This window comes from Meriones unguiculatus, chromosome 7 (genome assembly GCF_030254825.1).
Source record: "Meriones unguiculatus strain TT.TT164.6M chromosome 7, Bangor_MerUng_6.1, whole genome shotgun sequence".
Classification (NCBI taxonomy): Eukaryota; Metazoa; Chordata; class Mammalia; order Rodentia; family Muridae; genus Meriones; species Meriones unguiculatus.
In genome coordinates, this window is record NC_083355.1 from 40,255,346 (window position 1) to 40,277,085 (window position 21,740).

At 37.6% G+C, this 21,740-nt stretch overlaps 1 protein-coding gene across 2 annotated transcripts in view; it reads right to left on the reverse strand.

Annotated features, from left to right (window-relative positions):
* The window catches only part of Suz12 (SUZ12 polycomb repressive complex 2 subunit), a 47,456-nt gene that overhangs the window by 3,412 nt on the left and 22,304 nt on the right, over window positions 1-21,740 (reverse strand). For both annotated transcript variants that reach the window (XM_021630967.2, XM_021630966.2), the window contains 10 exons: window positions 21,085-21,170; window positions 18,131-18,362; window positions 16,030-16,123; window positions 12,530-12,635; window positions 6,692-6,869; window positions 4,751-4,842; window positions 4,466-4,609; window positions 3,729-3,886; window positions 1,692-1,890; window positions 1,198-1,277 (listed from right to left, as the gene is read on the reverse strand). In XM_021630967.2, the coding sequence (XP_021486642.2) occupies window positions 1,198-1,277; window positions 1,692-1,890; window positions 3,729-3,886; window positions 4,466-4,609; window positions 4,751-4,842; window positions 6,692-6,869; window positions 12,530-12,635; window positions 16,030-16,123; window positions 18,131-18,362; window positions 21,085-21,170 (1,369 nt within the window). The remainder of the gene's footprint in view (window positions 1-1,197; window positions 1,278-1,691; window positions 1,891-3,728; window positions 3,887-4,465; window positions 4,610-4,750; window positions 4,843-6,691; window positions 6,870-12,529; window positions 12,636-16,029; window positions 16,124-18,130; window positions 18,363-21,084; window positions 21,171-21,740) is intronic.

Below are 21,740 nucleotides of genomic sequence, written 5' to 3' on the forward strand. Positions count from 1 at the left end.
TTCAGTATTGTATATGTGCATGTTTTGGTCAGGCTTGAGTGGCAAGCAACCCCACCTAACTTTCATAATTTTAAAGGACATCACATATTTTTATAGTCATTGACAAAAAAAAAAAAATCAAGGATGGTTGCACATGCCCATAACTACAGCTATACGGGATGATGAATCAACAGGATGGGGTGAGGGATCAAAGTCTTTTGGCTTCTACAGTTAAAAAACATTACACACCCACATTCACAGATAAGACACACACATACCATAAATACAAAAACAAAATGAAAACAACTCCCCACATATGTAAATACTTAAAAGAATCTCAAAACCCTTTAAAAAATCATGCAGTTCACTGTGTAAGAAGCATCATTAGCTAATTCAAACACATTTTTAGATAAGGGAAATGTTTAGGCAACACATATAAATAGTTTAAATAAAATTCTGTCAGGTGATTCACAATCATTATCAACTACACCCTCTGAAATCTTTGCAGGGAACTATATACGTTAAAAAAACAAACTAACAGTTTGATGGTGTGGTGGTGCACATCTTTAATCCCAGTACTCGGTAAGCTAAGGCAGGCAAATCTTTGTGAGTCTGGGGACAGCTGGGGCTCTGCAGAGATGCTGTCTCAAACAAACAAATCTTGTCTATTCAAAAGGTAAAGGGGGAATAAGACAGCTTGGTGGAAAAGCACTTGTGCCATGTTCTTTGACCCTTTGGCTAGGAGCAGATTCCCAAAGGATCTCCACACGAGTAGTGCTGCATATGCCACACACCCACAGCATGAGTCAGCTACACTGGCATTACACAACTATAATCTTAGCATGGAAATAGGACTAAAGGTCATCCTTAGCTACACAAGGAGTTGAAAGCTAGCCTAAACTACATGAGGCACAAATAAACTGTCTCAAGGTGGGTGCCAGAGAGATGTCTCTGTTGTTGAGATCAATTTTTGTTCTTGCAGAGGACCCGGGTTCAATCCCCAACACCCACAAAGCAGCTTACAAACACCTACCTAACTCTAGTTCTGAGGGTGAGAAAGTGTATTTGTCTTCTGGAGGCACTGGACACACAGAAGATGCAAAGACATACACACAGGCAAAACACCCATACACATAAAATAGTAACTAAAAAGTCTGTACAGACGCATAGAACGAGAAGCAGCAAAAAGAACGAAATAATGGAACAGAAACACTCTACCCATGCTTCATGACATGGAGATTCCACAGTTTCATTACTTCTTTCTCTCCTTCATTCACATCAGAAAATTCTTCAATTTGCTGAAAGAAAAATACATACTACATATGTAATTTATGCACCATTTCTAAGAAAAACAGACTGTCAAAGTACAATTTTTTGGAGCTAAAAAATAAACATTTTCGTTCCTTCCAAAGACACGGTCTCTCTACACAGCCCTGGCTGTCTTGAACTGCCTCTGTAAACCAGGCCATCTTCACACTTAGAAGTCCACCCACCTAAGCTGCCAGAGTAATAAAAGAAGCTTTTCCTTAAGCACTTCTCTTTTTATTTTAATGAAATAAAGATTAATATTATTAATATAATAAAAATAGAAATGAAAGTATCAAATACAAACTCAAACAAAAGAGATTTTTCCTTACTTAAATAACTACTTAAAAGATAGTTATAAAACTTATTTGAACACTGCCAGGGACAAGAAAAACAGTAGTAATTACAGTAATGGTTTTTTCTCTCAGCCACTCTGGATCTTTTTCATCTTCACTATCTACTTCCATTTCTTGTGGCCGAAGAGGTAAGCAGGTGTCACTGTGGAAATAGAGACGATTGTGGCCACTACTGTATGTTCTTTGCTGTTCTACTTCTCCATCTTCAGATTCAAGAAACTCCGACATGCTTGCTTTTGTTCGTTTTGGCCTAATGAAAAGAAATCACTGCTGAAACAAGACAACTTCTACACCCATAAGACACTGAACATGAGCCAAGATCTGTAACATTAAATGCTATTTTGTAAAACGAAGATAGTACTTGAGACAGTACCCCTTTATACTGCTTTCCCCCTAATATATAACGGTAAAATCAACACAACACAATTTCCACTCCAAGAACTTAAAATCAAAGCCCTTAGTCCCTTATACCCTTAGTCCCACATATTAAAGTTTTGAAGACAAAACTGTATTCCTGGGTATAAAAAACTCAGAAAGTTAAAAATGAGCTTAAAAAGAGTTTAAAGGATACAAGGATACAAGGATAGGGGAGGTGGATCTCCAGATTGAAGGCTAGCCTGGTCTACACAGAAAGTTCCAGGACAGCCAGGCTACAGAGAGCAATCTTGTCTCAAAAAACAAATAAACAAGAATGTATATTAGGAAAAAACGATAAATATTCAAGAACAGGCGTGGTGGGTCAAGCATTTAACCCTAGCACTCTGTAGAGGAAGGTGGACCTCTATGTGAGTTCAAGATCTACACAGTGAGTTCCAAAACAGCCAGGGCTAGGAGAGAAACCCTTTCTCAAAAACAAAAACAAAACAAAGAAACATTTGAGGGAGGTGAAGAAATGGTCAGTGGTTGTGTGTGCTTGCAAGATGATCTGAGATCAGTTCCCAACACCACATGGGGTAGATCACATGTTCCTATATTTTCCAGCTTCAGGGGATCTGACACCCTTTCTGGCTTCTTGGACAGCCACATATATATAGTGTATATATATACAAAAATGCCAGTGGACAACACAGCAGAATTGTCTCAAAGATAACTTTTTATACATCAGACATGCTTACTATAGTATATATTACTTTGGTTGTGAGCCCAGCCTTTACTGGCTGAGTCATTCATTTCTTCAGCCCAATATACATATACACAAAGTGGAAAACCAGAATAGTTACAGATACACATCTAGCAAAAAATTCTGGCTATTAAGAGTTTATGATGATGAAACTCTGATATCAGCAATCAAATCTGCTGCTGTAAATTCACTATTGCATGTTTATAAAACTCACGGTAAGGAGGAATAATCAGCTCTCTCAGGACTGCATCATACAAGACATTAGATGATGGGGACAGAATCACTCATATTTCACACTATCCAGTGCATCCTTTTAGCAGGTATGTATCCTATGTATACATGCATACAGACCTGAGTCCTCTGCAATATAAAGGAATTCTAACAATCCAGCCATCTCTCCAGCACCTATGCGTATTCTTTTAAGCCCACAAATCAATATAGGAGTGGCTAGGTACCAGTCTGGATTGTTGGCACACATACACTTAATCCCAGCATTTGGGAGGCAGAGGCAGACTGATCTCTGGGCTAGAAGCCAACCAGGGCTACATTGAAACCAAACCTTGAAAAAGCCTAGAAGGAAAAAAAAGTTTCTCTCTATAGAAGTGTATACATATACAAATAGATACACAACACATGCATGCATGTGTGTGTGTATTGATTAAATCCTTGGCGGGGGGGGGGGGACGGCTGCATCTATAGTGTTGTCTAGCATGCACACAGCAATGTATCAACAATAAAACTTGATAAAGTTCAAAGCAAAGAAAACCCCAGTAACAACAGGATTTGGGAAGGCACACAACTTCAGAGACTAAATAAATAAAAGAGCATACAACTTCAGAGACTAATCTGAAATGCTAGCCTTTTCTGAATCCCCTTTGTTATTCCAATATCAATAAAAGTAGGGAACACGCCACACACACACACACACCAATAAAAAATAAAAGACAGAACATAAGCTTTCTAACTACCTGCATACAAGAATGTGTGTGATAGGTGTTCTCTTTACTGGTCCATTTCGACTAAAAGCAAATCCGGGCTGGCGATGAATATCCTGAGGGTTTCCTGCATAGGAGCCATCATAACACTCATTGATAGAAACATCTATCCTAGCACCTTTTGGATGATACTATAAAAACAAAACAAAAACAGGGTGTTTAGAAAGAGAAAATATCATCCTATTCTTTCAATTTAACTAAAATACAGTTATGGGTGCTTAATGTTTTGAAACGAAAGTTAGGCAAGCATTATTAACTTGATGGAAAAGCATACTTGAAGACAATGTGCACAAAAGAGAAGTCCTAAAAGTCCCATTTATTGATCTGGTGATTTATTTATCTATTTATCTTTGGTTTATTGAGACAGGGTGTCTCCATATACTTGGCCTGGCTGTCCTGGAACTTACTTTGTAGACCAGGCATTCAACTCCAATACTGGGATTGAATGAAGGTGTGCACCACCACGCTCCGCTGGTCTGGGGATTTTGTATAAGCCATTTCTTTCTTAATCAAGAAGAAAATTCCCCTTAATTATACTCAGGAAACATGATACGATACATGCACATATTATTATTCAAAGTGAACACAATGAACTGAATCACCCACTGTAAGCCCAGCAGAACTTCTACTATTTACATGCAGAGTACACTTTATCTAAGGTTGTTCTAGATGAGACATGTATTATTGGTAAACAAAAATAATAAACTTACTACATAATTGAAGATAAATCTGCTGTGGCAGAGTTTTAGATGCTTGAGTAAACTATACAGCTTCCGGCAGTTCAGAGTGCACCACGGGCAGTGCAGATCATCTCTGGCTTCGGTCTGCTGTCTTGTATTATTGTTATAAAGAAACTAAAATACAAAAAGCGTCAAGCTCACAACTTGCAACATTTCTAAGAAGGTTCATTATCACCTCTAATTTAACATGTGAAAAATATTTCAGATACAACATACAAAAAGAAAGTATTTCATGGACCAGTCAGTTGTGTTTACCTGATAAAATATTCTTAATTTCTGGCGATTTTCATTTGAAGTATCCTTTTCTTTTCTTGTTTGCAGCTCTGTAGTCAGTGTCTCCTTAACAGCTGAAAATATATACCTGTTTATTTGATGAAAAACTCCCTTCTATAAAGTAACTTGCCAAAATTATTAAAGATTTATAACTAAATTATTAAATAAAATTATTAAATATTTATAATAGTGATGCTCAATATTTTTGTTCTTAACATCAACTGATAATGAAAGGTGTATTAGGAAAAAATTATTTAATACTTGATCATTAATTAGATACCAGTCTGTATTGAGAACACATTGTTTTCTTTTCTTCCAAGACAGGGTTTCTGTGTAACCCTGGCTGTACTGGAATTCACTTCATAAACCAGGTAGCCTTGAACTTGGAGATCCACCTCCTTCTGCTTCCCAAGAACTCCAAGGCATGTGGCACCACCGCCCAGCAAGAATTCATCTTTTTTTGCATTAAAAAAAAAAAAAAAAAAAAAAAAATCCCACAAACCTCCAAAGAACTACTCTTAAATTAAAGACCCTCCGATGTGATCAGCACAAATGTTTAAGTACACAGGTCACCGGTGTTTTTGTTTAGGTGGTGCTGTGGCTGAGCTGAGGCCTTCCCACATAGCAGTCATTGACTATAAACCTAGGCCTGACCATGGTTTTGATGGTTTAGTAGTTATTAGCAACCAGTCATCCCCTAAGAGCTGGCTTAGAAAGTAAAAGCTGATTGTATGTTTGTTTTTCTGAACAGGGTGTAGGCTTGGCTGTCTTGTAGACCAAGCTGGCCTTGAACTCAGAGGGATCCACCTGCTTAGTGCTAGGATTAAAGGCAAGCACCACCATGACCAGCTGGAAAGCTGTTTAAAAATATATAAAGTAATCATTCTTAAAAAGGCTAGTATATTTCTTCAGACTTAGAGGAAAATATTTAACTAATGTAATTATTTAGTGCCTGACAAAACTAATGATTGCACATGTAATATTGTCATAAACTTTTGTTTTAGTCTCTCTGTATTCTTTGCCAGTTTCATTAGTTTAACAGTATTTTTAGAAGTGCCCAAAGCACAAATTACATAGGTAAGGTTTACCATGATACAGGTCATTTCTTTACCCTTTAAAAAAATCTTTCAGCACAAGTTTTAATAATCAGGTGCTAGGACACATGTGTGGAGGTCAGAGAGCAGCTTTCAGAGCTCTGTTCTATCTTTCTACCATGTGGGGTTTGGGAATCCGTTCACGGTGTCAGGCTTGCAGAGCAAACAGACAAGGTCTCGCTATAAGCCCTGTGAGGCCTCGAACCTCCCAAGTGCTGAGATTAAAGGCACCTACAACAGGTCACTTCGCATCAGTTTCACATGATCACACAATGTCAAAGTCAAATTTCCCTCTTCAAACAGACACCTAGATGTTCTGAAGTTCAAAGCAGATTTAAAATATCTTAAGTAGGACTCAATACTGCAGAGTTCTTATTCTACCTGTACCAATAGTAGCAGTACTGGGGATGGAACCCAAGGCTTTGGGCATACTAAGCCAATACTCTATGCAAACCAATGCTTTACATTTTCAAAATGCATTGAAAACCAATCACTTTATCTGTGGCAAATCAGTGGGAAAATGTGTTCTAAACTGACACAGGGTTATTTCCAGACCCACCCGACAATGGTAAACATACTACACACCAATTTCTGAAATGTTAAAGACAGTCAAATTCTCAAAAACATCTGTCAAAGATTCTAGGAACAAGGAACTGTTAGTATTTTATAACAAAGCTTTGCATTTACCATAGGCAAACTCTAACCACAACTAATAATATGGGTAATTAATAAGACATTTCCAGACTAATTATGCACAACAAAATACAACTGAGTTACTGTAAAGCCTAAAACATTGAAAATAGTACTGTGGCAGCAATGGTGTTTTTACCAATAGTTTGTGCAGGTTTTACTGAACCAGGCTTATTTTCCTGATGAAGGCTCTCTGAATTTCTTGTGGCAAGAGGCTTGGCAACAGGAGCTGTAGACTTATCATTGGTTTCTCCAGTCCAACGAAGAGTGAATTGTAATGTAGGTCCCTGAGAAAATGTTTCAAATGGAGGCAGCCTCTAAACAATAAAAATAAATAAAAAATAGTAAAGAGTTATGATGACTTCAAAGACATTACTAGAACAGGGTATGTGTTTGTTTATTTATTTAGTTATTCCAGACCTTGTTTCTTTGTGTGTAGCCCTGAACCTTGAAACCCTAGTTTGTTAGTACCTGGATGAAAGGCACCACCATTACCAAATTTTTCTTTCTCTTGATAATGCAGTTGTATTATGCAGCTTAGGCTGACCCAGAACTCACCATTCTTCTGTCTGAGATTCCTCAATAGTGGAACTAGGCTTGGATTTCTCAAGATGCAGAAAACAAATTTATCTTTTGGATTACATTTTTCAAAGATAAAGCAAAACAAGGCTGGGAATAGAGGCAGGTAGATCTGAGTTTGAGGCAAAATGATCTACAGAGCGAGTTCTAGAACAGCCAGAGCTGGATAGTGAAACCATGTCTTTTGTGACAGAAAAACAACAACAACAATCAAACAAAACAAAGCACTACTGACACCCAAAGCCTAATGGCCAGCAAAGCACAATCTCAGGTGACCTAACCTATCACCCCAGCAGATTAACAAGTAGTGATTTTTCCTACAGCTCCTGACATGCTTGCTTGTGCATCCTTGGTTTGGGGATGAGAAATTATCTCCGCTGTCTGCTGTTTCCCCAAACCACCTAATAAGACAACTCTATCCTGGGTCTTCATAGGCCTTCACTCACATTTTGCCATTTGTTTCAATTTCACACCTATCCTTCACTAATTCATCTGTTAGAATGACTGTCTCTTATTTAGTATCTGAACTCTAATCTTACTTTGTTGAATTAAACGCTTTTTCTAAGCCCGCTCTAGATCCCACATAAGACAGAAATAAATATATTAGTTACATTTACTAATAACCCGTAAGCACCATAACCATAACTGGGCAGATACTGACATTTTAACCCATCTATGCTAGCCTTGCCTACTTCCCAGCCGCATACTGTTACCTGTCCTCTGGTCTCGCTCTGGCTGCCTCTGCTCCATCTTTGTCCTCCTCTACTGCCCTTCTCCTGTCCTCTCCCCCACCTCCCCTACCTGGAAACCCCAGACTGGGATCAGAAACTCCGCCTACCCTCTGTCTCCTCTGCTCAGCCATAGGCTCTTCAGTTCATTATAAGCCAAACAGGAGTACTTTTTTTTACACAACTTTAAGACAGGAGATTCCTCAATAGCAATGACAATAGTAGAATCTGTTAGCATTCAGCTCACAGCCGGCTGAGCAATTAACAATTGAATATATAAAGACACACCTTAATACAATACAAGGTCGAGGAAGGTCACCTCTACATTACTTCTCCAATTGCTTTACATATTGCCACAGACTGTATTCATGTAACCTTTGACTGGCAGTAGTTTATCACGCCTTTAATCCTAGCACTTGGGAGGCAGAGGCAGGTGGATCTTTTGAATTCAAGACCTGGCATGTCTACAGGGTGGGTGAGTTCCAAGGCTACACAGAGGAACCTTGTCTAGAAAAAGAGACAGACAAAAACAGAAATCCCCATTCTTTCTGAGGTATGATTATTTTTGCTCCTGGCATTTGTTCTATTTACCCTTCCTTTCATTGCTCTTGTGGAATGACCAGGTCCATTCATCCTTCCTTCCTCCCTCCCTCCCTCTCCAAGGATAAGAAAGTTCCTTCTGCTACAGCATCTTAGCTGCTTTCCCTGATTTTCATTCTTAGAAAACAAATAATCTGAAAGAATGACTTTTATTTTTCTCAAAAAGTTTTTAATATATTTAATTATATGTGGGTATGTGGACATCAGTGCCCTTTGAACAGAGACATGTCAGATGCCCTGGAGATGGAGTTACAAATGGCTGTGAGCAAGGCAATTGTGCACCAGGGTTCTCTGGAAGACCAGTTAATGCTCTTAAACAACTGAGCAATCTCTCTAGGCCCTTAAAGTCTTCTTTATAAAATTAATTTACAAACAAGCAAGGCACCCACTATTTATAACAATAAAAATTTTAAATTATCTTTCTTTTACGTGTCTGGGTGTTCACGTATACATGTGTATCCCAGGTGTGGCTGGTACACTCCAGAAACCAGAAGAGGGTGTTAGATCCCTTAGATAAGGGTACTTAGGGAAAAAAATTCCTGAATTTCATTTTCTACTTAGAAATTCTACTCATGCTCTTATGAATAAATAATATACTAGAAATTATAAATTAAGTGGAATAAATGGCACCCTAAATCCTACCACTCAAGAAGCAGAGGCAGGCGGGCATTTCTGTAAGATCACCCTAGTCTACATACCCAGTTTCAGGTCAGTCAGATCTATACAGTAAGACCTTGACTCAACTGATAAATAAAAAGTAATGGGGGTGGGGGAAAGAGTTAGTTCAGAGGTTGAGAGCACTGGCTTCTCTTCCAGGTCATGAGTTCAATTCCCAGCAACCACATCGTAGCTCATAACCATCTATAATGAGACCTGGTACCCTCTGTTGGCATGTATGCAGACAGAATATTGTATACATAATAAACAAATAAATCTTTAAAAAAAAATAAGTAATGCAGGGGAGCAGAGGCAGGCGGATCTCTGTGAGTTCCAGGCCAGCTTTGTATACAGGGTGAATTACGGGACAGCCAAGGTTACACAGAGAAACCCTGTCTCAAAAAAAAAAAAAAAAAGAAAGAAAAATTATTTGAAATTAACTTAATTCCCATTCCCTAGAGTTAACCCACTATCACTAATTTTTACAAAATGCAGGTTATTTGTAAAACAAACAAACAAAAAACAATAAAATTAAAAATAAAAGAATAAGAAATCCTGCCAGGCCAGGTGGTGGCGGTGGGGACGGAAAATTTTAATCCCAGTACTTAGGAGGCAGAGGCATGAAGATCAAGGCCAGCCTGGTTTCCAGAAATCTTACCAAGTATCTTTTTTTTAATGGCTACTCTTTAGGTGTTTTCACTGTCTGAAACTTGCCCGCTGCTAGGATAGCTACTATAGATAGACCCCCTAGCAAGCACGGTGACCCAGATCCTCACAACACAAGAACAGCTTCCCGAAAATCGTGCCGAGACCTCCGCACGTGTACTGTGGCATCTGTATCACGTCCCCCCATCCCCCACAAAACTGGTTCAGACTGCTGAGTTAATCACATCCCCCAGAGGGGGAGGTGGACGCTGGAGGAACGGCTCAGAAGTGAAGAGCACTAGAAGCTCTTTACAGATGCAGATTTGGTTACCAGAACCTGAAGGGTAGGTCACAACCACCTGAACTCTGGTTCCAGGGGACAGTCTCTGGGCACCAAGAATACATGTAGTGCACATATAAACAGAGAAACAAAATACACTTTTATTAAAAATGGGGTTAAGGGCAAATAGAGATGGCTCACTGGTTAAGAGTGCTTCCAATGCAGGACAAGAGCCTGTGTTTGGATCCTAGCACCCAGATGAAAAAAAAAAAAAATCAAGTGTGGTCACGTGCTTCCTTGTAAGCCCATTGTTTTGTGGGTACTGACAGGAGATGGCTGGGAGTTGCGGCAAAGCTCCAGTTTCAATTAATTAGAAATCCTACTATAAAGATAATAAGGCAGAGCATGATAAAGTAGGATAGCTGAGGTCATCGTTTTTGTTTTGTTTTTCAGAACAGGGTTTCTCTGTGTAGCCTTGGCTGTCCTGGACTCACTTTCTAGACCAGGCTGGCCTCGAACTCAGAGATCAGCCTGCCTTTGCCTCCATTAGTTCTGGAATTACAGGTGTGGGCTACAGCACTCGGCAGCTATGGTCTTTTTGTAGACTGCACACACATAAACATGCAGGACGACCTCAAAACACAGATGTGCACATACACCATACACAAAACACACACAAGCACACAAAACAGAGGGCTGAGAGTGTAGCTCAGTCTGGCAGAGTGCCCTATCTAACGTGAGACTATCCCAGGCAATGCATGGGAGAAAAAGTGACTTGTTTTCCCTGCATATGTCTTTGTCCTTAAGGAAGCCAGAATAGGGTGTCAGATCCCCGTAGAACTAGTTAAAACACCATGTAGTAACTGGAATCTGAGTCTGCTAGAAGAGGAGCAGTGCTCTTTTATAACAAAACAAACAAAGATGACTCTCTAGGTTGAACTTTCTTGAGACAAAACCTTGCTACATAACCTAGGCTACTCTCAAACTCATGATCTTCCTGTCTGCTCCTGAGTGATGAAATTACAGAACTGCCATCTATTTCTTTTCTTTTTTTGAGACAGAATTTCTCTGTGCAGATTTGTTTGTCCTGGACTCATTTAATAGGCTAGCCTGACCTTGAACTCAGTGATTTGCCTTCCTTTGCTTCCCTGAGTGCCGAGATCACTTGTCCATGCCAAGCTCTCACCATTTCTTTTAGATTTTTGCAATTCAGAAAGGATTCATTTTACTCTGAAGCGCTTTCTTAAGCACAAATTTTCAGTAACACAGATCAACATTTTTTCTTGAAGTTGTGAGGTTTTAATTTTATATTTATATTCATAAACCTTCTGGAACTTTTGTTTTATTCTGTCTAGAAAATTCTTCCAATTCTTTCTTTAGTACTTTTATATACTAAAACATTTAAAACTATTATTATATCCTACTAAAACAACTTGAGACTATTTTTAAGTCTAAAAATAAAAAAAATAAAAAAAAAAAAAAAAACAAAAACAACCACTTGAGATATTGCTTGTTAGGCTACACTGATGACACTTTATTATTTTGTTGAGACTTCACACTGAGAAATGTGTGCTTACTTTATAAAACTTAGAAGTTATATTGGACACGACTTATCTGGTTTTTGCAGATTCTCAATAAATTTATTAGTAGTCTTACTGTTACTATGAATGCAATTTAAAATAGTATATAGTATTTATTAAGTAAGGCACTGGCAGGCACAGGCTAAACATATTTCATAATTGAACGATATTTCACCTCTCAATTCTAGGCCTCATTTTACAGAAGACAGAAACAAGGCGAATGAGCTAATCTGTCAAATGCCATAAATCCAACAGCAGAGATATCAATCAGACAGCTAGAATCCTAATCACAATGCCCTCTGTTACATACTGACTAGGCTGTTTTACTTGTATTTTTCCAAGTATTAAAACCAAAGGAGGCTGGGCTGGTGAGATGGCTCAGCAGTTAAGAGCACTGACTGCTCTTCCAGACGACCCAGGTTCAATTCCCAGTACCCACATGGCAGTTCACAGCTATAACATCCTCATACTGATATATATGTAGGCAAAACACCAATGTGCATAAAAATAAAAATAAATTGTTTAAAAAAAAAAAAAAAACAACAACAAAGGACGCTAAGAGAAAGCAATATGGCTCAGTGAGTAAATACGCTTCACACCAAACCTGATGAGCTGAGTATACCATCATATGCAGATAAATAATTATGTTGAATGTGGGGGTGCATGTCTTTAATCCCAGCATTTGGGAAGCAGGAGGATCTTTGTGCCTTTGAGGCTAGTATGGTCTACAAAAAGTTCCGGGGAAGCCAGAAAGCTATATAACAAGTACTTAATTAATTTAACACAAACAACAACAAAAACCACCCAAGACTCCTTATTTCAAATACAATTTGTATTTGGTGAAGAAAACATCAATCAAAGTTAAGAGTTGACAACTACAGTATAGTCAACCTCTAAGTCATCCATACCTTCCCATCAAGAATAGTCTCCCATGTTGCTCTCTTCTTGCTTATTGGACATTCTTCCATTTCCTGCATGGCTACTTCATATTCCCCATCTAAAAGCTGTAAACGCCTGTCAGACAAACATATAAACTTTATTTTTGTTTTTTTAATTTTAGTTTATTTACTTTACATCCCAAGGGTCCCTTCCCCTGTATTAACCCTCCCCACATACACTTCATAAACAAACCTGTGTATTATTATAAAGATAAAGCCTACATTCTAGATTTATACTAAACAGCATTAAAGTGGTATACTAGCTTACATACACAGGATTTTAAATTATCTACATCCCAGGTCTGACAAAAGCAATTATTAAAAAAAGTGCAACTACAACCATATAAATAGAAAACGGTATTATTATAGCTACATAGACATAACTTTAAGCTTTTGAAATATAATATGCTTATCTCAAAACCTAGTTAACCTTATATATTATGTATGAATTGGCTGTGCGGATTTCACACTTTTGAAATCAGGACAACAGTGTTAAAATTCTTTCCACAGGGAATCACTACAATGTATGCATGTCAGTTTTTGAACTGTAATCCTTACTTTCATATTTGCATGCTTTTAATCCCAGCATTTGAGGGGTAGAGACAGGCAGATCTCTGTGAATTCGAGGTCAGCCTGGTCTACAAAAAAGATAAAAAAAAAGCAGGACATCTGAATTAAAAGTACACTGAGATGTCATTTTTTTTCACTTATCAGATTAAAAAATCAAAAAAGTTGATAAAGCACTGCTTATCTTTTTAATTGTTTAAGAACCACAAGTATGGGTGCTGGAGAGATGGCTTAGTGGTTAAGAGCATTGGTTGCTCTTCCAGAGGTCCTGAGAACTCCCAGCAACCACAGGGTGGCTCATAACCATCTATAATGATATCTGGTGCCCTCTTCTGGTGTGTAGGTGTACAGGCACAAAACACTGTATACATAAAATTAAGAAAGAAAAAAAACCCACGCATATTCTCTTTAAAATTACCTCCTTCGTTGTTCTGTTGGAATGTGAGATATTTTTGTTAATATTACTAACTTGAGACAGTGTCTCCTCAAGCACAGGAGATCTATTTCACTTTCCTGAGGCTTCAGTCCTGAAGAGCTACTGCACAACAGTTTTATATCAGAGAAAAATGAATTTTCAACATATTTCAAAGCTATTTCCCCATCTGTGACTTTTTTTTTTTTTTTTTTGAGACTAGTAATGAAATCTTGGGCACATCTGTATGAACCCAGGTCCTTTGTGATTTTTTTTCTAGACAGGAGTTCTCTGTGTAGCCTTGGTTGTCCTGGAATTTAGTAGACCAGGCTGGCTTTGAACTCACAGAGATCTGCCTGCCTCTGCCTCCCAGAGGGATTAAAGGCAAGGGCCACAACTGGGCCTAGCCAGCCTCCAACACCTAAGACCTTATCTCAAAAAATGGTGCTGGGTCACCTAGCTTTTAGTGGTTACTCCCACCTTTGCACCCTGCCTTCAGGGCATCTTTGGCCTTAGGTGAAAATGGATGTTTTTCTCGGTGGGTGTAGCTTTCAGACCTGGAAGGAAAACCAAGAACTGCATACCAAACTCAAGCAAGCATCAGATTGTTTTGGAATAGTCTAGGAACAGAGCCTTACTATTCTGTAGGTATTAACCCTCCCTAAGCTTCTACCTCAAGATTGTGGTTCATGAATATGGTTTCTTTACTAAATACCAGGACTACTCAAAGAATAGGTAATCTGAGAAGAGTTAGGAAAAGGAGATTTTAAACCTTGAATAAGAAAAACCTAAAAAGTAAAAGAGATCCTGGAATTTGCTTGAAAGAACTCCTTACTGTGAAACTGAGCTAATCTGAGCAGTAAAATGAGTAACAACAAAACAGATGAGAACAAACTCACTAAAAATAATCTTCTAATCCACATACACACAAAACACAATCCCCTAAATTAAAAATTCTTTTAAAAACAACAATAAAAAAAAGTGATGGGGAAATGATGGAAGGAAAAAGCATGCCAACAGCCAAATCAATATCATTTAAAGGGGGAGGGGAAGGGGTTGGAGGGGAGCTAAACGGGACACTTGCCTGCCTGAATTCCCAGCACTGGGGAAGCTGAGGCAGGAAGATCAAGAGTCTGGGCTAAATAAACAGTAAGACTGCAGCAAACAAAACAAAAAGACATTTTTAGTGTCAAATGGAAAGACATTGTTAGTTATGCTGTGTGCAGGTAAGTGGCTATCAGGAAACGCCTTTGATCTTTGGAGATACATGCTGAAGTGTAGCAAGGCAGAGATGAAATATATTTTTCCATTGTTTCAGCATAAAAATGAAACACACAAAGAAAGCAAATAAAATAAAACGTTACAAATCAAGGTAAAGGGTGTGTGGATGCTATATAATTATTCTTTGAACTATTCTACATATTTAGAAATTTTCAAGTATTTCAAACTTCAAAAATTCACCTACTTTCTTCTTAGCAGTCTTCTTCATTAAAACAAAAACAGGAATCTACAGCATGTATTAAGGAAGAGAAAAAGAAAAGGCAACACAAAATAAATTATCTGGGCACATGCCTTTAATCCCAGTACTAGGGAGGTAGAGGCAAGCAGATTTTTGATTCTAGGCCAGTCTGTTCTAAGTAGACAGTTCCAGATAGTTAGGGCCACACAAAGAAATCCTCTTGAAAAACAAAACAAATAAAATAAATAAGCAAACATATATATGTATATTAGCATGTATGGTGCAAAGAATGAAAAACAAAACATAATAAGCCTCTAGTGGAACAGAACACAGGATCAGTACCTATCTGTAACACCTACTGCAGGAATCTCAACGATTTCCAGTATATTTCTGTGGTTCTACCTGTCTTAGTCTCCGTATTAGGGATCAAACCTCAGAGCATATGCATGGTAGGTTAGCACTCTATGGCTGAGCTACATGCTTCCCTCCAGTTGTTTCCAACTGATCACCCTGACCTACACGCAATCAAACCTGACTTTAAAAACATTTTCTTGAATTATATTGCTAAGGGCCAGCAATCAACATAGTAGTTATCTTAAGATCTGTCTAAGACCCATTTATTTAGGCCTCTGTTCAAACACTACTACCTCGTCTATAAACACCATTTATTTGCCAATTCTTCACAGCACTTAGTGATTTATGTGCAGTTGTATACAGCCTACATTAGAAGTTAAGCAGCATGAAGACAGGGAATTAGTGCCGCCTCAATGTTTTGTGCCTCCTCACTATTTAAAAGTGTTTGTCAAAGAACAGAAACTAAAAAAAAAAAAAAAACAAAAAAACAAACAAACAAAACTCAAATAAATAGGTTTAATTGAGCCACTCAGTTTCCCTATGCTTACTGCTCTAAGATATAGAAAAATTCTGTAAATTTCTTTTTCCATCCATTAGAAGAAAACAAACACAGCAATATCATTATTCTGCTTCAGAACAAAAACATTTGTAGAAACTTTATTTGCCCATCAATATTACCTGTTTTTGTCAAACACAGTCATTTGTGCAACAAATGTCTTTTCCCCATCTTCACGATTTCGTTTTCTTCTGGCTGGAAGTTCTTCACTGACATCTGAATTAAATAAATTTTTTGAAAAACAATTACTTAAAAAAAATGTATGTGATCTGTGATTCATGGTCCCTTTTAAGGTTCTAAGGTAAAATGCACTGTTTATCCAAATAGGTAAAAATTACCTCAAACTCAAATGCAAGAGCTCTGCCTGCCTCAGCCTCCTGAGTGCTAGGATAAAAGGTGTGCACCATCACTGCCTGATTTTACAATAATGTTTTATTATTCACTCACTTGTTTCAACTTTGGGTTTTTTTTTTTAAATAATTTATTTAACTTTATTTTATGTGCATCAGTGTGAAGGTGACAGATTCCTTTGAACTAGAGTTATAGACAGTTGTGAGCTGCCATGTGGATGCTGGAAATTGAGCCCGGGACCTTTGGAAGAGCAGACAGTGCTCTTAACCACTGAGCCATCTCTCCAGCCCAACTTTGGGTTTTTAACGTATCATATCCATCTTTTTTTTACAGTATGACCTTACAATATATCCCAATCTGGTCTTGAAATGGCTTAGATGTTGGCTGGCCTCAACTTTAATCTCCCTGACTTGATCTTGGTCTACTGGGAGCTGAGACTAGTCCTGAGACTAGTCTGGGTCTACCCTCACTTCCTAACATAACTGACCATCGGAACTCATTTTTGCAAACGCCAACTTGTTTGGAATGACTCATGCTATGTAGGTTCCTCATTATTACTCAAGATTTCCATTGTAAGAAATTATTTTTTAAAAAGGAGAGATTTGTTTTTATTTTATAAGTATGAGTGGTTCTGCCTGCATTTATGTTTGTGTACCATGTGCATACAGTACCATACAGCCAATAAAGTGTGTCAGATCCTTTAGGATTGGAGTTATGGATAACAGTTAACTGCCACATGGCTGATAGGAACCAAACCTGGGTCCTCTGTAAGAGCAACAAGTCATAACCACTAAGCTCTCTCTCCAGCTCCTTCTAAGAACTTTCAAACAGTAATCTCACATATACCTCTGTTCTACAACTAGTTGCTCATTTCAATGCAATTATTTATTCCTTATCTCTCTCCTAAATTAAGTTGTAAGCCTTTTGAGAATAGCGTTGTTTAATTATCTTTGTGCTGACAGCACCTACATATCAACTGAATGATTACTTCAAAGATGAATTCAGATCTGCTGGATGAATAAAGGAATGGGTACAGGGATCAATATATGTACATGTATACATATATCAACATGTATTACACTGCTCATGTTCAAGATAATACAACGGCATACACCTATAGTCCCAGCACTCTGAAAGCTGAGCTAAAAAGATCACATGAGTCCAGTTTGAGACCAGCCCAGGCAATGGTGAGACCCTATATCAAGATAAAAAGGAATTATGCAAGAAAGCAAGACAAAGAAAGGCCGGGAGCTGTGGCACAAGCCTGTAATCCTAGCACTTGGAGAGAGAGAGAGGCAGGCAGATCTCTGTGAGTTTGAGGCTAGCCTCGTCAGAACGAGTGCAGGATACCCAACGCTACATAAAGAAATCCTCTCTCAAAAAAATAAAAACAAAACAAAACAAAAGACAGAAAAAGATAAAGAGAGGAAGAAAGACACAGGGAGGAAAGGAAGAAAAGACAGGCAAACAGATAGGAAAGCAAAAAGGGGAAGCTTATGGTTAAACAAAGTTGCATGAGGAAGGCTTTAGGTCAATCTCCAGTATAGTAAAACAACAGAATAATAATCTTGAAACTTTGGAAAGAAGCAAAGTGTTATGGGTTCTTTATTTAGTTTCTTATTAATTTGTTTTTGAGACAGGGCCTTGTTACATTATGTAGCCAAGGCTCGCTTCAAACACATGTTGTACTGACTAAGATTTCTGAGCACTGGATGACAGGAACAAACTACCATGCCAAACAGAAAGTCAACACTTAAAAAAGGGGGGGGGCTACTTTATACACAGTGTTCAAGAAATACTAACTCATATGTTTTCACTGATTACCTTAAGCTCCAATAATAAAATATAGTGAAATTACAGAAATGAAATTACCAATATTTTCATTGGTTTCTCCATTAATCATTCCATTAAATTCTCTTCTTCCTGGACGAGTTACTCTAAATAGTAATGAGTAAGACTTCACCATATGGCTGTTACTAGGTTCAAATTCATTACTGGAAACTGCCAGGGATGGGAAATTTCCTGGTTTTGTTTGATTGAGGTCAGGATTCAAAGGCACCTGCTTTTTACCAGTAGGAACTTGCCTTATTGGACAACTTACATCCTGCAAAGTAAAGATTCACAAGTTATATTTATACTAATGCAAAAACAAATCACACTGAAAACTTTAAGTCACAGCTACAGAAAACACGGTATAAGCCACGATTCTCAAAATGTCATGTTAAACATTCTGTTGAAAATTGTGAAGCAAAACTAAAAAATGAACATTTAGATTCCCAATAATAAGGCAATTGAAGATCACTACAATATAATGAAAACAATGACATAGTATATCCAGTATTGAACTAATTGTTTCAAAGTTTTATATTAGCAAGATGGAATAAATGAGCTGAAGTAGAGATATGGGGCCTGAGAGTACAGAAGAGTGATTAAAGCACTTGCCTACTACGTGCAAGGCTTTGGATTCAACCACAAGCAATAGAAAAAAAGAGAGAGTAAATAAAACAAGACTGGGGATATAGTACAGTTAGTAGAATTTCCCTTGTATGCACAAACCACGAGTGCTGTGCTCAATCCCAAGTATGGGATCAATAAGCATGGAGGTACAAGTGGTGGCTCAAGTTCATCTTGGACTGTGTAGTGAGTTTGAGCAGCCCAGACTATTTTAAGATCATTCCTCAAAATAAATATAAAATAAAGAAAATCTAAAATCTAAACAAAGTAACTGGAAATACAAGAAAAAGAAAACAATTAAGGGGATGGTGATAAAGGTCAGTGGTAGAGCATGAGAGAGTCGTGGGGTTCAATACCGAGTACTCTCATTAAACAGAAAAAGGACTGAAGAGATGGCTCAGAGGTTAAGAGCACTGGCTGCTCTTCCAAAGGTTTTGAGTTCAATTCCCAGAGACTACATGGTGACTCACAACCCTCTTTAATGAGATCTGCTGCCCTCTTTTGGCCTGCAGGCAAAATGCAGGCCTAACACTCTATACATAATAAATAAAACCTAAAAAGAAAAAAATAGAAGGCATGCTTAAAATACTCAACTGCCCTAACTTCAACATTCCCCTTTATTATCTATTTTTGACATAACAAATAGGACTATCAGAAAGGGAAAACACCCATAAACACCATTACAAAACAGTAAATCCATATCCATTTTATATGTTCTTTGACAGAAGAGACAGTATTCATCTGGAAAAGTCACTACATAAGTAATTATACGGAATATAAAAGAAAAAAAATACATCTTACATGGTAACTATTTTTTAAACAGAACAGCATACAAGGTGGCCTCAAAGCTGTAGTACTCCTGATTTGCCTTCCTTGTGGATTGAACATAGGCACGTGCCTCCACAGGCAACTTAACAACTTCTTTTAAAGAAATACAATTGGGGCCGGAGGGATGGCTAAGCAGAAAAAGAGTACTGGCTGCTCTTCCAAGGACCCAGGTTTGATTCCCAGCACCTACATGGTGGCTCACAAGTTCTAGGGAATTGGATGTTATCCACTAGACTCTTCAGGAACCAGGCATGCACATAGTGCACAGATACACACACAAGTGTAATACCTAAAACATTTAAAATAACAATAATGACGATGATGACAGTGATAATAAAAAGAACTCTGTACTTAGAAACTAGAGGAAAATTCTATTCTACATGAGAAATCTAAGCTTCCCCACACCCTAAGCATTATATTTCACAAATTACTTAAAAAAAAAAAAAATGGGTATGTATGTCCTTTGAAGATGTTTACAAGTGTTATTTTTTTTCTGAAATGTAACTCTTATAACTACACAGCTTTTCTCATAAATAATATACTTTAAAAGTTTACTTTACTTAGGAATAACTAGTGGTATTTCCTAACTTTACATTTACTTTTTAATATATGTTACAAAGGGTATCATCCAGACTGCTCCCTATTAGGGCTCAGGCAGTTTTCAAGTCTCTCATCACTTTCAGACCATCTGGAAGAACATCACCAACAGGAGCTCTATATAGTTCAACTCCTGTTTATAGTGTAATGATACATATGTGCATTGTAACTGAAAAATAGTAACAACACAAAACCGTCTCATGTGCTTATTGGAGATATGCATGTGTACACACACATCCTCATTCTCTTTGGAAAGAAATACACATTCCCATTATAGCCACTGTTAATTTTGTTGCCTTTAATAAAAAGACTCAAGAACTTAAGTCTACTAAAAGTATAGCCTATTGGTGTTGGTGGGTTGCTCAGGAAACTTAACCACTGTTTCTATGATGCAATGATTTCATCTTCTAAATAAAATATCAAGAATGCTCACTAATAAGTTAATGGCTGATAATGCTGACAGTTAATTTTTTTTCCCTCATTGTGTTATAAAAATAGTAATCTTTTAGAACTGTAGAGATGACTGAGCAAATAAAGGCTAAGCTTAAAACCAAATACATAAAAAATAATCATTTGGGGAAAAACTCTCTTAGCCCTTATTTAAAAGGATACAAATGTAGCTAAGCAACAACCTACAATACTAATAGTAGAAGCAGCTGAATCTGTCCTAAGACCATGGCTTCTTCCTGGGACATGAGGACAGGCAGTGACAGGTACTTCTCTCCCGCCCTCTCTGAGACAGGGTCTCACTATGTAGATGGCAGGCCTGGGACTCACTATGCAGACTTGGTTTGCCTGCTTCCAACTGCTGAGACTAAAGGCGCGTGTCACCATGTCCAGCCTCAACATAATTCTTTCTGAGGTTTTAAAACTGACTCACCAATATAGGAGATATACAGAAACATGTTCTAATATTTTACTTCATCTATTAGTATTTTATACATTACCTTTCTTTTTTTGTGGCAAACTTTCACAAGCAGGACTTCCAGGGTAACAGAATTTTGTTCATTTTCTGAGTTTTGTGATGGCTTATCTAAATAGAAAAACCAATGTCTTAAAAAAATTTTAATGTATACACAACAACAAAAAGAATAAAAAATATTTTCATAAGTTAAAAAAAAAAAACATCCTCAAAAAAGAAGCTGGGTGCAGTGGCACAAACCTGTAATCCCAGCACTCAGGGAGGCAGAGGCAGGTGAATCTCTGTGAGTTTGAGGGCAGCCTGGTCTACAAAGCAAGTCCAGGACAGCCAAGACTACACAGGGAAACCCTGTCTTGAAACCCCGGGGGAAAAAAAATCTCAAAAAAGACTTCCTATAATGAAAACATATCCTCCAAATTCAGCTCAATTTGCAACACTTTTTTAAAAAATAAACCAACCTTTCATAAGACAAATACACATATCTTCCTATAGACTGATTTTTTTCCCTTCAACTTAAATAAGAGGGCTCAATTACTTTAATTTATAGTAAATCTATTTACTGATTTACTTCCCATCCAAAAATTTAACATTTGTAACACAGAAAATCTGGTCTTCAAAAGTGACAAAGATAGACAAAGATTCTTGGTAGGAAGTGTAAGTAAAATAGATCTAGGGAATTAC